Genomic DNA, 15903 nt, shown 5'->3' with positions numbered 1-15903 from the left:
GAATAGCCTAGTTCTGATTTTAAGGTCATGCCCTCCTGTTCAGGACTACCCCCCCTCCCACTCCTCCCCCACCACCCATCAACTCCATCTTAAATACCTCAATTAAATTACCCCTTAATCTTCTATACTCAAGACAATACAAGCCTAGTCTATGCAGCCATCCTCATAATTTAACCCTTTGAGCCCTGGTATCATTATGGTGAATCTGTACTGTGGTATACCCTTTCTGAGGTGTGCTGCCCAGAACTGAACACAGTACTCCAAATGGGGTCTATCAAGAGATTTATATAACTGTTACATAACTTGCACCCCTTTATATTCCTGTCCCCTTGAAATAAAAGTCAACATCCTCTTTAAATTACATTTTGTACCTGTCTACTAGCCTTTAGTGATTTATGTACTTGGATTCCTAAATCTCTGCTTCTCCACATTCCTAACTTCTAATCATTTAGAAAATATGATGATCTATCTTCCTTAGGTTCCAAGTGGATAACCTCATATTTCCCCACATTTAAGTCCATCTGCATAATTTTGTCACTCAGTTAATCTATCAATGTCCTATTGCAAAATTCTGCTCTTATCTACATTATTTATTGTGCCATTTAACTTGTGGCCAGCAAACTTGGATATCTGACTCTCTACTCCTTAATTAATAATTCTCAAAATAAAAGTGGGAACTTTAATCACATCCGGCCTCTTTCAAGCCCAGGTGATGGCAGCCTATGTCTGTCCAGTAGGCTGGGTTGGTTTGAGATGTCACTTGTTAAATTATTTATAACTCCTCCAAACATGCTATATATTATGGTATTCCATATAGTATCTTCCCTTTCTCTACTGGGAAATTGGAGCATAAATTGAACAGATTGCCCAGTACTAGGACTACCACTATAGCCTTTACAGAAACTTTCAAGTGCAGTGAAATGAATTGAAAAGTAATCTGTTTAGCCCTTTCAATATCCTAGTATCCTAAATCCTTTAAACATCTATAGGAAGCAACAATACTAGACTTTTATGGGGTCATTTTTTTCCTATGCATTACACCCAGGTTCAAAGAAAATTTACGCCAAGTATTTTTTAAAAATTTGTGCTTGAAATGGGAGCAAAGCACTGAGGAGCTTGTGGTGGGCAATTTCCTTGAATCATTGCAGTTCCTATGGATTGTGTAGAAAATCTTGGAATTTGATCCATTGAAGGTACAACTGCATGCGTCCAAATTAAGATGGGCATTTGACTTGGAGGGTGACATACAGATAATGTTGTTTCCATGATATTGCTGCTCATGCTTCTCAGAGTAGAGATCATGCTTCTGGAAGTAAAGATCATGGAGCTGGAGAGGGTGGTGAAGTAAGTTTGGCGAATTGCTGCCATGCTACATATGGTCATTGCCAGGCACTTATGTGGCACAAACATTGTGCGCCATATGTCAGCCCCAGCCTGGATGTTATTCAGGTCTTGGGCCAAAATTCTACGTCCCACTGATGTGAAATAGAGCAAGATGATGTCAGGCAAGTGTCCCATGTCATCACTCACTCACGTGATATTTCACTCAGCAGGCATGCGTAGCAATCAGATCTGCATCTGCTGACAATTAAGCCCACTAACGATGCAATTACAGTGATTTTATGTGGCCCGTCCACATTTATGGTTGGCGGATGGGCCATTCTCCCAGGTGGCGTTCTCATTTTTGCTCAAACCTTGATCCAGGGCGGGATGAAATCTCCCTGGGGAAATAAAATAAAAATAGATATCTGGGGACTTTTTTTATGAGATGCACTTTCAGGTATTTGATTGTGGTGCATGGACATATTTTGCAGCATTTTTGTCGTTTCCTTTATTCTGTGCAGGTCTGCAGCTCCTTGGGATATTCAGGGAGCTCACTACAAGTGCTCACCCGCATCCTCAGTTAGATCAGTGCCTGCCCTCTTCCTGCTCCCATCTCGGCAGCACTGAGCATTTCTCAGCAGACGTTTCATGCTGGCTGGCTGTTAATTGGCCAGCCAGCATGAAATTGTGGTGGGGGCTGATCAAGGCCAGAGGGCCATTTCCCATCCATTTCCAGGCCCACCGATCACGCGTGCCGACGACCAAAAAATTCAGGTATATGCTGGCAAAGGTTGCTCCATTATTACAGGATTTGTGAATAAAGCATAACACTATAGAGCCTGCAGTGATTGGCATTTGATAACTACAGTCATCTCCCAGTGTGTCAGTTATTATCATACACTGGACTATTTCTCCACTGACCCCCAATGTCCTTAGTTTTGCTATCATCAACTGGGCTCAGCATGGGGAAGTACTGATTCATCAATTAACGGGAGTGAGGTATGTGGTAATGAGTACATTTCATTGGCATTATTTCACACGAAGGCATGAAACTTCATGGGGTTTGTAGTCATTGTTGAAGATTATCAGGGCCAAGCCCACCCAACTGTATGGCCCACCTTTGAAGGGTCTAAGTAGAACAGGACATTTCCAGAGTTGGTGTCAAGGAATGGCAATGGAGAAGCCTAGGATGTTGGCCTAAAGATATGACTGTCTGGCTGTTATAACTAGTCAGTCGGACAGCTCTCCTAATGTACACACCAGTCCTTAGATGTTGGTCTTTGCAACGTTGACTATGCAGGAATTACTTGAGCCTGGGCCAGAATCACAATTGAGTGCAATGCATTTATCTATCATTGTTGAGTTGTTCAGTATGAACAGATCAACAAATTGTACTTATTCCAATGGTTAGATTAATATAATATTTTAATAATTTTTAAACTTTATTAACTAATTGTGTTTCGTATTACATTCTTTAAAAATAATGACTTATTAGGTCACATTGCACACCTCAATAATTTGAAGTATAGCATTGTGGCAAAAGTGATGTACTACCCTAGAGATCACAGTAATCACGTAATAAATACTACAAATGAATTACTTACCTATAAATGATCGATTGAGTTTACTGGTTGGGATATCTGAGAAGGAATCCAGCGCTTCTGTCACCCTACGGGCAGAAACAAGTACAGTTTAAATGCAAGAAGAACATAAGATTAATTGAAATGTATATTTTGTTTACATTTTAAAGTGCATCTACTCGAGAAATTTAGTATTAAAATGTTGATTTTCATCTTCTCAGCTCTCCGATTTGGATGCTAATGGAGCAGTAAAGGTCAGGAAAGCACTTTTACTTCAGCTCTGATGGATTCAGATTGGTTTTAGACCATTCACCATCTTCAAGTAAGACCTGGAGCAGATGGCTACTCGCTGCAGAATTCCTAGACTCTGACCTGCTCTTGTAGCCACAGTCTTTACATGGCTCATCCAGTTCAGTTTCTGGTCAAAGGTAACCCTAGGGTGTTTGAGGAATTCAGTGATGGTAATGGCATTGAATGTCAAGGGGTGATGGTTGGATTCTTTCTTGTTGGAGATGATCATTGCCTGGCACTTGTATGGCGTAAACATAACTTGCCACTTATCAGCCCAAGCCTGAATGTTGTACAGGTCTTGCTGCATATGGACATGGACTGCTTCAGTATCTGAGGAGTTGCAAATGGTGCTGAACATTGTGCAAATATCCCCACTTCTGACTTTATGATGGAGGGAGGGTCATTGATGAAGCAGCTGAAGATATTTGGGTATAGCACACTACCCTGAGGAACTCCTGCAGTGATGTCTTGGAACTGAGAACGATTGACCTCCAACAACCACAACCATCTTCCATTGTGCTAGGTATGACTTCAGCCAGTGGAGAGTTTTCCCCTAATGCACATTGACTCCAGTTTTTCTAGAGCTCCTTGATGCCCCATTCAGTCAAATGCTGCCTTGATGTCAAGGGCAGTCACTCTCACCTCACCTCTTCAGTTCAGCCCTTATGTCCGTGTTTGGACTAAGGATTTAATAAGGTCAGGAGCTGAGTGACCCTGATGGAACCCAAACTGAGCGTCAGTGAGCAGGGTATTTCTGAGTAAGTGCCACTTGACAACACCTTCCATCACTGTGCTGATGATTGAGGGTAGACTGATGGGATGGCAATTGACTGGTTTTGATTTGTCCTGCTCTTTGTGTACAGGACATATCTGAACAATTTTCCACATTGTCAGGTAGATGCCAGTGTTGGAGCCGTACTGGAACAGCTTGGCTAGGAGTACAGTAGTTCTGGAGCACAAGTCTTCAGCGCTATTGCTGGAATGTTGTCAGGGCTCATAGTCTTTGCAGTTTCTGGTGCCTTCAGCTTTTTCTTGATATCACATGGAGTGAATTGAATTGGCTGAAGACTGTCATCTGTGATGCTGGGGACCTCAGGGGGAGGCCAAGATGGATCATCCACTCTTCACTTCTGGCTGAAGATGGTTGCAAATGCTTCAGCCTTCTCTTTTGCACTGATGTGCTGAGCTCCCCCATCATTGAGGATGGGAGTACTTGTGGAGCCTCTTCCTCCCTTTAACTGTTTAATTGCCCACCATCATTCACAATTAGATATAGCAGGACTGCAGAGCTTAAGTCTGATCAGTTGGTTGTGGGATCGCTTAGCTCTGTCTATTGCATGCTGCTTATGCTGTTTGGCACACAACTAATCCTGTGTTGTAGCTTCATCAGGTTGACACCTCATTTTAGATATGCCCGGTGCTGCTCCTGACATGCGCTCCTGCACTTTTCATTGAACCAGGGTTGAGCCCCCGGCTTGATGGTAATGGTAAAGTGGGGGATATGCTGGGCCGAGGTTACAGATTGTGACCTGCAGTTAGAAGGGCCTTTAAAAAAAACTTTATAAAATAACAGCCTAAAAATTCATTTGCATCTTGTCCGATATGGTGGGAAATCCACCATATGCCACATTTGTAAAGACTCTTGTGTAATTATCTGTTCAAGGCCCACACATGAAAAAGACATTGGATTCTTTGCAGATACTATGACCAAAGGGCAGGGGACTGAAACTAATTGAACAGCTCTTTCAAAGGTCCAGTACAGACACAAACAGCCAAATGGTTTCCTTCTGGGCAATATGAATGTATGACGCATCAGAGGTGTCCTTCCCAAATTTGCTGACCCAGGATGCGGCATACATCCTGTAGTCAGTACACTCATCAGTCAAACCAACATTTCCTGGTGATGCAAGGTCATACTGGAAGTCTATTTTTCAAATGCTGTGCAGGAGGAAAGGATTAATACAATTTTAAGCAATAAGAAATCATCTATGACTCTTCATTTCTTATAAAAAGATTCAAAGATAATGTAAATGAATCATAATAGCCCCCAGAAGAACGTATAAACATCAACTAATTAAAAAAGCACTCTTTCAGTGTTGATGGAATTATAATCATCACCTTCAAGATAATTTTGCGTTCTTAGCAATTTCCTCCAACAGCATTTTATGTAAAATGGTCTCCAATGTCCTGTAATGCTTAAAAATGCCCAGCTTTCTCCCCCAGATTTTGGTGAATCAGGTTATAATTTCTCTTACGGCAAGGTTTTTATTGTGCACTTTTCTACTAATATTCTCAAACTGCATTGCAAATTATCACAGCAACACAGCCACAGTCAGATTCACCAACAAATCAATGTTGTCAGACCCACCATGATTAGCATCAATTTGTTGATATTAATTCTGTAATTTCAATCTACTCTGTTAATTATTCCATAGATTTTCACAGCTTTATAGGCTTATGAGTAGGGAACAAGGAGACATCATACGTCATAATGTCAGACTGAAGCATCAATAAAGAGCTTAATGAGAGTTCTCTGGTGGACTGATCAACAGCAAATTAGCTTGCAGCATTTTAGTGTGTTACAATCTGGACAGCTGTACGTTCATGGTACAAACTACACATTAACTGGTGAGATACCAGATTGACACTGCAGGGTAATATAGAAAATGAGGAACCACACAACCACAGAAAATGACCCTAAACAACAGGTACAATGTATTTATTACCTATGATGTTAAGGATACAGACTGTTGAAAAATCAACCAGAATGCAGACCATGGAGCAGGAGGCTAGGGAAAGGAGGAGATGGAAAGCCTAATGTGGTAGATGCAGGTGATTCAATAATTCAGTGGTCAGCTGGAATCCTTTATAGGCAGGGTCAAGTGCCCTACATGGTTTGTTGCCTACCTGGTGACAGAGTGAGGGACATGTTGAACCACCTGGAAAGGATATTGGAGAGGAAAAACAGGGATCTAGATGTTATGGTCAATGTTGGGAACATAGGAAAATGTAGGCGAGAGATCCTGTTGAGAGTACCAGGAACTAGGGGCTAAATAAAAAGAAAGGGCCTCAAGGATATAATCCCTGGACTCAAGCCACATGCAAACTATCATGGGATAAGCAGATTAGGGAGGTGGACACATGGTTGGAGGAGTAGTGTAGGAAAGAAAGATCCCATTTCATGGATCACTGGCACCAGTACAGAGACAGGAAGAAACTGTATTGTCGGGACTGGTTCCACCTGAATTGGGGTGGGATCAGGGTCCTAGTAGAAAGATTAAAAGGGTGGCCACAAGGACTTTAAACTAGTAAGTGGGAGAAAGTGGCTCGGGTGGAAAAGGTGGTATAGGTAATACAGGAAAATTTCTGATCTACGGCATGTTCCTGGAGTGGGAGATGCCGGTTAATCATATATGTCAGTTAACTAAGATGTAAGGTGAGTTCTGCATTGTCATCCAACCAGAAAGCTCCAGGGTGATCATGCAGGTGTTGAGATCTCATGTGAGAGTTGCAGGAGCACACGAATTTAGTGTCTGGTGCCAAGGGAACATGGTGCTACAAAATAGTGGGAGGCTGTGACTGGAGCATGGACGTGCCGCCAATAATGGCTACCAGCAAGTTTGACATCTACAGTCAAAAAACACACACGACTCCAGAATTCTGATTACTAGAGAATTCCAATGAGTGGAGTGCCGAAAAGCAGGAATTTTACGGTAGTTTGAAAATAAGCAAAAAGAAAGAGTAGGGTAACAAACAGAAGTTGAGTTTTATACACTACAGGTAAAGGAAAAACTGAGTAAAACATTAGAGCTGAAGGGCAGGTTAAGATATGTGGCCCAAATAAGGATTTTTTTTATATAAATCCAAGGAGAACAAGGAACAAATTGAATGAATTCAACCTGGAGGGTATGACATGCTAGTTATTTTGAAGATATGCAATACGATGAGGATTAGAAACTAAATATACCAAGTTATATGATCTACAAGAATGTTAGGGAAAATGGTAGAAGCTATTTTAGTCCTTCTTTAAAGAAAAGCCTACATTTGCTTTTCACAACCACTAGACATCTCAAACACTTTAGAACAGGCTTGTCCAAACTTTTCGCTCAAAGTGTCACATTTTGGATTTTCTCTCACTCGGGGGGCTGAAGCACAAGTTTTGGGAAGAAAAGGAAACATGATCAGAGGAATGGAAATTTATCTCACTGTTACTCCAAACAGCACAAACCTTCATCCTATAATCAATCTAACTTATCGCCTTACCTTCTCCGCACTTCTCCAATAAAATGGAGACTGCCTGGTGGTCACCCAAGGTCCGGGGCCACTATCACTGAGCACACCCCATCAATTTCAGGAGCACCTTGATTACAGAATGTCATGTTTTAAATGGCACCAGATAAATGATGGCACGTAAGGGTGATCAACATCCAACAATGGCTAACTGGTAAGATGCTAACATGCTAAGATACCTCTAACAATTTCCACTGTCTGTGGCCCACTTACCTTGTGTTTTTCTAAGGGAATTAATGATCAACTCTTGGCAATCTGTTTACCTCGGAAAAAGTGCTTCATGATCATTACTATTGCTTATGCATTAACTACGACAAACAACAAAGTAGTGAAAGAGCACAACAATTTGGAGCAGTTCACCTCAGCAAAGATCATAAGCATTAACATTACACTCTGATATTAGCATACAAATGCTTAATGGATCTTCTGGTCCCGCCGTCAATGGACTTCTGGCTGTGGCACCGCCTTGGCCGTGGCGGGTCCCGCCTGCAACGGCCGGAAAATCTCGGGCTATGTGTTAATACAAAATTGCTTTTACTATTTTAGCCATAGCATTACCATATCAAAATTAATAGGTTTATTATTATAACTAATAATAATTAGGCTAACAGCGCTTAAAATAACATACAAAGGGATTTAATGTGAACACGTTAACAATTTGTTCAATATTTCAAAAGCACAATGATGGGTGTTTGCTGTGATGTGGCAGCTTGTAATTGGGACAAATGGTATCAAATTTCCACTGTAGTGGGCTATTATTGGCTAATCAACTTCATTTTTTCCTAGCCATATAATTACAAAAAATAATGAATGCATCCTTGCACTTAGAATTGATATCTGCTAGACAGCCTCAAAGCGCAATTTGCAGCATGTTGGGATCACCAGGGCAACCTACATGTTGATTGATGGATGGATCACCGTTTAATGAGGTTGCAGTCATCTCTCACTATTCATCCACACTGCTGCAGAAACATATAAGAGCTCATAAAACAACTCAATGCCAAGCATTTGAAAGACTCATGGATTGTTCTGAAAATGTTCAGCAATATCATTAAAACAACGATTGTGCTGTGCTCTAAGTTTGAATGGAAGACCTTTAAAGATGTTATAAAATCCAGTATGTATAACACAAGAAATACATGACATATGACAACATTAAATGCATTCCAAATATTTTACTATGGTTGATTTAGTTGAGGATCACATATGGAAAAGCAGAATTTTTTGAATTTCTTTTAAATTGTAACCATTAACTTTTTTGGCTTTTCCTCTTTTTATGGCATCACTATTTACTTGACACTAAGTTAATCAAGAATAGGTTTCATGTCCTAAGCAGATGATGGATTGAAAATGTTTCACACCATCTCAGCTGACCTCACTTTCTTTCACCTTCATCCAGAAAAGGAACTCCACACTACAGGTATGTGTGGCCAAACACTTAAATCATTTATCCAGAAATGAACCACTACAATGCTTTGCTGTTCCATTTTTCACCATTTTAACCTTAATTGAAAACCCTGAATGAAAGAAAATAACTTGTTTAACCCTCGCTTTGCAGAAACTGGCTGTTCACAAGCTAGTTGAATACCTAGATTGAGCCAAAAACAGTCAAAGCCTTGAGGAAAAAAATGTTGTAAAAATTTCTGTAGTAAGATGAAAACAGCAAACTCTTGTTAAGGCTTTGCATCAATAAAAGAATCTCATTAAAACCACTCAAATCATAGCTTATTTAAGTAGTTGCTTACACTCCTATGAAATATAGGTAGTATCAATGGTTTATAAAAGACCTTCTTTTGGGCAATGTAATTCTGTGTATGCATCTTCCTTTCTTGGGCGGGACATTGAATTGAAATTAATTTTATCCCGTGAAGAGTAATAAATATGTGAAATTAAACAAAAACAGTTAATACTCTTTCAAATATTCACATTAAAAAGAACAAGATATTGATCTCTTTACAAACAGGGCTCATGTTTATAAGGATGAGTGGAGAGTAGGATAAGGTTATCAACTCTGGTTGGAGGCATTCCTAGAGGTTTAATCACATGATTCTCTGGCCACATGACATTGGATCAGGTGACATTACATGACATCAGGTCCTGGAAGACCACTCAGTAGTTGATTGCAACCTGACACAAAGCCTCTGAAAATGTATTATTGTTGCTTTAAGACTGAGGACCAGGTGCTACTGAAAAATACAAAAGCATAACTGTTGAGCCTTTCTATAATATATTAAAAATACTTTCCTTTTTGCTGTCTTTCTCATATTGTCAAGTAAAAAAAAATCCTGATCTGATGCTAAAAAGACTAATTATAGTCAGAGCTGTTTGTTTGAAAATCTTGGAACATATGAGATGGAATATTTAGCCATTTACAGAATTTGAAATTAGGATGAGCTGATAACAAAGAGTGCCCTGACCTTTTTGTCAGATCTTTGTACTTTTAACAATCAACTGATCACCACTTCATGAAATCTAAATTCTTTAGTTTTGATGACTAAACCTTTTATATACAAATGACTAATTAGCACAAGTGTTCCTGCTTTCTGCTGTTATTTTTATAATTAGTGTACAGTGACTTTATTGTATTACAATGTATTTTGGAGACTCACTCACCATCTGCTGAGCTGACTGTATAATGAGAAATAAATGCAGTAATATAACAACATATCGATATTGTTTGAGTGGAAGCATTGGCCTAGAAATTGGATTCTGCTGCGCCCATCTCACTGGTGTAAAAAGGGCAGATGGGGGTCCAATATGCCAGGTTCATTCCATGAAGTAAATGCACTACCTGCCATATTTGTAAAGGCTTCTCAATAGGTGTTTAGTGTACCTGAAAGAGTTGCTAATATCAAGGGATATGCAAATAGAGGGCTTACTGCCTATTTGAGGACCTCTTTACAAAATTGGATTGAGAATGACCTGACACCAATTTCTTCTGGTGTTAGACAACCAAACCGGCAGTCCTTAGAGTGTGAACCTTTTTCGGCTTACCTCATTATGGAGCCAGGAGTCACCACCTAATCCCCTTGCAATTGCCTTCCCCCACCTTGGACTCTTATAAGGGTGTCTGAAACAGCTGATCTTCCTTCCTCTGGAACTACTGAACAGCCTTCCAAGCCATAACAGACACAGCAACTCACCAGTAATAAGCCAATGACATTGATGCAACAATATGCCATGGTCTTGCCATTATTGGGCACATGGAGCAAGCTCTGCATTGGGATCACATCCAAAATTCAGTTGTGATCCAATTTCTAAGCCATTACATTTACTATTATTTGCAAAATTGAATATATGTCAAAGTTTTCTAAAATTGTAGTGGTTTGAGAAACAATATTGTGCTGACATTGTAAACAACTTAAATACCATTATATTGGCTTGAATTTTGTAAGCATTTCCTATCATGGCGAAACAATTGTATTAAACCTGGTGGCTATCTGTCAATGTGCTCACAAGTTATTGAGCTGAAAAACAATAAAACCAAAACTTAACGTAGGAAACAAACTAGTTTTCAAAAGATACCTACATACGGGTTTCACATTCTTTGCTGTAGCCAGAAATCGTGAGAGGCCTTGATGTGTGATACAACAAAACCAGCTGTGTCGTGGAGTGGCAAAGTTTGCTCCTTTGCTTCCCTATTTGTTCAGTTACCAATTTTAGTTGCATCATTCTTGGGAGTTGCTGGATGAATGTCAAAGGGAAGGATGGCACATGCTCAAAAAGTTGGCCCAGATTGCTGACACCACCCAGAAGGCAATGGAACACTGGTAGAGGCGTGAGGCCAGAGCACCAGTCTTCCCTCTTGGTCAAGTATAGTGTTCAGGGATAACGCAAGGAAGGGAATGGGGAGAAATATGAATATGTTCAACAAAGACCTAGCTAGAAAGCAATCATCAAAATACACAACATAATAATAGTCATGACAATGTATTAAATTGGGTGCAAATTCATCAATAAATTGTTGATATTATCTTAAAGTCTGTCCAATACATATTCCAACTTAATTACATAGATTAATTACGATAAAAATGTGTATAATTGTTATTTATTTAGATACTGAATTTAGAAAAAGCCTGCCACAGATTTTGTAGCAAGACTAGAAAATATAGCACAGTATAAGCAGCTACTTTGACTTCCTCTAAACAATGTATTTTGGTAAAATAATTCATAAACTTGATGGGTGAATCAAATTCCTTACATAATATTATGTACGTTTTTTTAAAATCCAGGACCAAACTGTTTATTATTTGCATGCATACCCAAAGAAAACCCAATGCCAAGAATTAATATACCTTACCTCTGAACTCTTGATGGGGGTGCAAACACTCCATGTTTTGGCTGACATGTGAAATACTGTATTCCCCCGACAGAGCCATCATTTTTACCATTGGGTTTATCCAACTCAATCCCATACCAATAACCTACAAAATGACATATGAGTAAGACTTACATTGTATAAAAAAAACACTATTTTATCTTCACATATAGCCAGTGTTTAACGGCCATGGGGTTGAAACTGAGCCTAATAAAATGGCTGCATCAAGAGACCATTTTGGAGACCAAAGCATGTCCATAAGATGTTCCTTCCACAGCTGGGTGCGCCATTTTTCAGGCATTTCTTGTGGGTGCCTAAAACAGGTATTTTCTTCTTTATGGTCAGAATCTTCAGCCTGGCAAGCCGGGGGTGGGGCCCGCTTGCCGACATGTAAAATTCCGATTTTCAGTTCGGCAGGCACACACTGGTGTCGGCTGCGTGCCCGCCGAACTGTCAAAGGCCTATTAAGGCCATTTAAAAACTAATTAAACCACTTAACATAGCTGCCCATCCAGCCTTAAGGTTGGCAGGCAGGCGAAGAGTCCAGGCAGCCTTCGCATTTTTCATGAAACCTCATCCATGGGCAGGATGAGATTTCATGAATGATTTATAAGTGAGATTAAGCTTTTCATAAAAACTCATAGACATGTCCCAGCTCATCTGATGCTTTCACATTAGGGGACGAGTCCTAAATTTTTTTCTTTATTAAAATTTTTGAAACTCAAACTGATCCCTCGGAGGCAGCTCTGTGCCTCAGGGAGATTTCTGTGCTCTTTCGCCCACACAGCGCTCAGCGCTTCCGGGTGCACATCACATTGGGTGGGCCTTAATTGGTCCACCCACGTAAAATGCCGGCACGCAGCCGATCGCGGGCGGCGATTGGCTGCACGGCCACCCGCACCCATCCAACCCCCCACAACAGGGAGAAAATTCTCTCTTATATGTATATGAGGGGGATAATGCCAGTTTTAGACCCACTGTGAGAAACTGAATAGTGATGAGCAGGGCAGGAGCCAGGCCAGCTCTGTTCAGCATTCTTCAGCTGCTGCATCCTTAGCCAACAAAAAAGAAAAAGAAAGACTTGCATTTATATCAGTGCTTTTCACAACCACTTGCTGTTTCAAAGTGCTTTACAGGCAACAAAGTACTTTTTAACTGTAGTCACTATCGTAGTGTAGGAACAATTTTTTTAAAATCACTTTTGCGGAACATGGAGGAGCAGGAGCGCTTCCCTAACTCCACAGTTCTTTTCATTGCCTTCCACAGTGATTCCCCCCACCTCCTCTAGGATTTAACATCAAGCTGCATCAAGACAAACAGCCCAGTGGTCTTTGTCTTTAAAATGGGCTAGCTGCCTCTGGAGGGATGGCAAGTGATAACACAGCACCCAAATAATGTTAATGAAGCCTAAGGCCCAATTTGAGCCTGCTTTGGGGCTCCAAGTTAGGACGTATGGACTGTAGATGCTACATGTCAAGTCCAAAAATGGGCTTAAGGAAATTTCCACCCCAAAGTGTCATGCACTGTAATTAATCTGTAAGAACTTACTTTTTAAATATTAACATGTGTCATGTACAATTTATCCTGTTGGCTATACCTACATACTCAACCAACCAATTATAAGTTAAATATTCCAAGAATATCCAGCTTTCCGAAATTTATTTGACACACAAAAGTAATGAATCAAATCTCCAGAATATGTCACAGCTCTGAGTAAATGTATTTAAGAGACGACTAACCTGTAGTTCCAGTACCAATGGAGCACATGCAGTGGAGTATTTGATCACTTCAAGTCTTCAACAGTTATTTATACAGTTATCTTAATTGACACAACATTAACCAATTATGCTGGGACTTTTACCACATTTCCGGTACTCTGAGTAGGAATTTTCTAATCTATTATCTTGGTATTCAACCTCAAAGTCGTCATTGTAGCAAATTAAAATTGTGTGCCAATATTAAAACTGCTACATATCCTTGTCCATACTTTATGTCATTATTCTGTTTGAAGGAAAAATCCAGATCTTAAATATAATAACACATTTCAAAAGCTGAAAGATATTCTTTCAAAGGCAAATATATTTCCTATTGTGTTTCTATGGTTATTGTAACATTGAAATAAATAAATCTTGTGATAAATAAATACAAACTGTAATTTAGCAATTAACTAATAGAATTGAATGGCACCGGTTTTTTTAAAACTTATTCTTGAATTGAAAAGTGTTATTGTACTTCCAAAGGGCTTCAGAAATTTATTTTCAGTCCAGATCTGGCACAGAGATAAATGCAATAATGCACTTGTCTCGTTTGATACTGGGCACACTTTATCAGAGGAAATAAGATCAGGCTGGAGGAATTCATGAAATACCAGGGCACAGACTTTTTTTGAAATGAACTAAAGATACTAAAAGAAGGAACTTTCATTTATATAGAACCTCAGGATATTCCAAAGCACTTCACAATCATTCTTGTAATGTAGGGAAATGTGGCAGCCAATTTGCACACAACAAAGTCCCACAGGCAGCAATGAGGCAAGTGGCCACATAACTTGTTTTAGTGTTGCTGGTTGAGCAATAAATATTGGCTAGGACAAGGGAGAACTCCCCTGCACTTCTTCAATTAGTGCCATGAAGTTTTTTTCACATCAACCTGACAGGGTAGATAGGGTTTCAGTTTAGCATTTTATCCAAATGACAGAACATTCATTGCAGTGCTAGCCCAGATATGTAGTCAAGGCTCTGGATCGCAGCTTGAATCCATGGCCATCCAACTCAGAGGTATGAGTGCCACCACTGAGCTAAGGCTGGCACTTCATAAAGGAGAAAGCATTATTAATTCATTTTACTTTAGAGATTTTTTTTTATTTGACTATTTTAAGTAACAACTTTCTTTGTTTCTTAGGGGCAGAATAACCACAATAGCAATTTCTAGTATTAATACCTGACATAGGAACAAACCATCTGTAACCTGAACCCAAGTTGTGTTTGTGACTCGTAACATATTCTTTGCATTTGATTTGTGATAATTAATGGTTATGACATATTCACTACAGGTATACCTAACAGCGTATAACTTTTTAATAACAAACATTCAATGTTTAACATTTTCAGATAAGCAATTCGAATCTCATAATATCTGCAAAAATGTTTACTAGTAGCATTATTCACTAGAAATAAGCTAATGACATTTTTGTGAAATTTCTAAGTAATGTCAGCACCTGAATCATGTCAAGAAAATTCCTAATAGTCAAGCGAGTAATGTCTTTAAAGGCCTGGTCTTCTACATCAGCAGGGTCATTATCAGGCATGGTAGCATCCTACTAGCCATCCATGATCAGTCTTTTATGGAGATCCAGGTTATGAAGCATATAACATGTCACAAAATTTTCTAAAACAGTTCTTTACATATACTGTATGTCCAATGCTATCCATGCACTGGAACTTTCCCTTAAGTATCCCAATTGCTTGCTCAATTCTAATAGTATGCTGTGGTAGTTCAATTAAGAGGCAGCAGAAGCTATAAGGGAGAAGGGGAGAATTGGCGAGAGGGTGAGAGTCAGTGAGAGGGAGAGAGCTGGCAAGCAGGTGAGAGTTGCCCTGCAGGAGAGACAATGAGCGGAGATAAGTAGAAAAAGTTAGCAAACTATATCTCTTTTATATTTTAAAATGTATTATATTTCAGAAGTTATTTCATTTACAATTTTTGGAATTTTGGAATGTATGGTATTTCAACTCACAGGTATAATATTTTAATGTTTTTTTCTGATGGGAAAGGTTCTACAGAACATAACTACAGCTTTTACATTGGTTGCGTTGGGAAACACTGATTCGCATAAAGTTGGTTCATTTAAAGTTGCATTTTTCAGGAATGCAACCACAACTTTAAGCAAGAACTTACTGGGCAGAATTTTCTGTTTGACATGTGGAGGGTGGGCCACACACGTCAGCACATAAAATGATGCACGGTGACGTCAGGCGAGCGTCCCGACGTCACTGCGCGGCATCGCGATATTTTGCTGGGCGGACGCACGAAGAAGTTCAACGCACGCCTGCCATTAATTAATGGGCTAGTTAAGGCCCTTAAAATCGGCAATTGAGACCG

The 15903-nt window shown here is 39.7% G+C and overlaps 1 protein-coding gene across 6 annotated transcripts in view; it reads right to left on the bottom strand.

Annotated features, from left to right (window-relative positions):
• The window catches only part of LOC121289819 (CAP-Gly domain-containing linker protein 4-like), a 362767-nt gene that overhangs the window by 62264 nt on the left and 284600 nt on the right, over positions 1-15903 (bottom strand). For 5 of the 6 annotated variants that reach the window (XM_041209695.1, XM_041209713.1, XM_041209721.1 and 2 more), the window contains 2 exons: positions 11785-11908; positions 2928-2992 (listed from right to left, as the gene is read on the bottom strand). In XM_041209695.1, coding sequence (XP_041065629.1) covers positions 2928-2992; positions 11785-11908 — 189 coding nt within the window. Of the gene's footprint in view, positions 1-2927; positions 2993-11056; positions 11289-11784; positions 11909-15903 lie in introns of those variants that run through there. The other variant, XM_041209738.1, reaches the window with a different exon arrangement.

Source organism: Carcharodon carcharias, chromosome 2 (genome assembly GCF_017639515.1).
Source record: "Carcharodon carcharias isolate sCarCar2 chromosome 2, sCarCar2.pri, whole genome shotgun sequence".
NCBI lineage: Eukaryota > Metazoa > Chordata > Chondrichthyes > Lamniformes > Lamnidae > Carcharodon > Carcharodon carcharias.
Note: the sequence above shows the minus strand (reverse complement) of the source record. Positions and strands in the feature narration are given on the sequence as shown.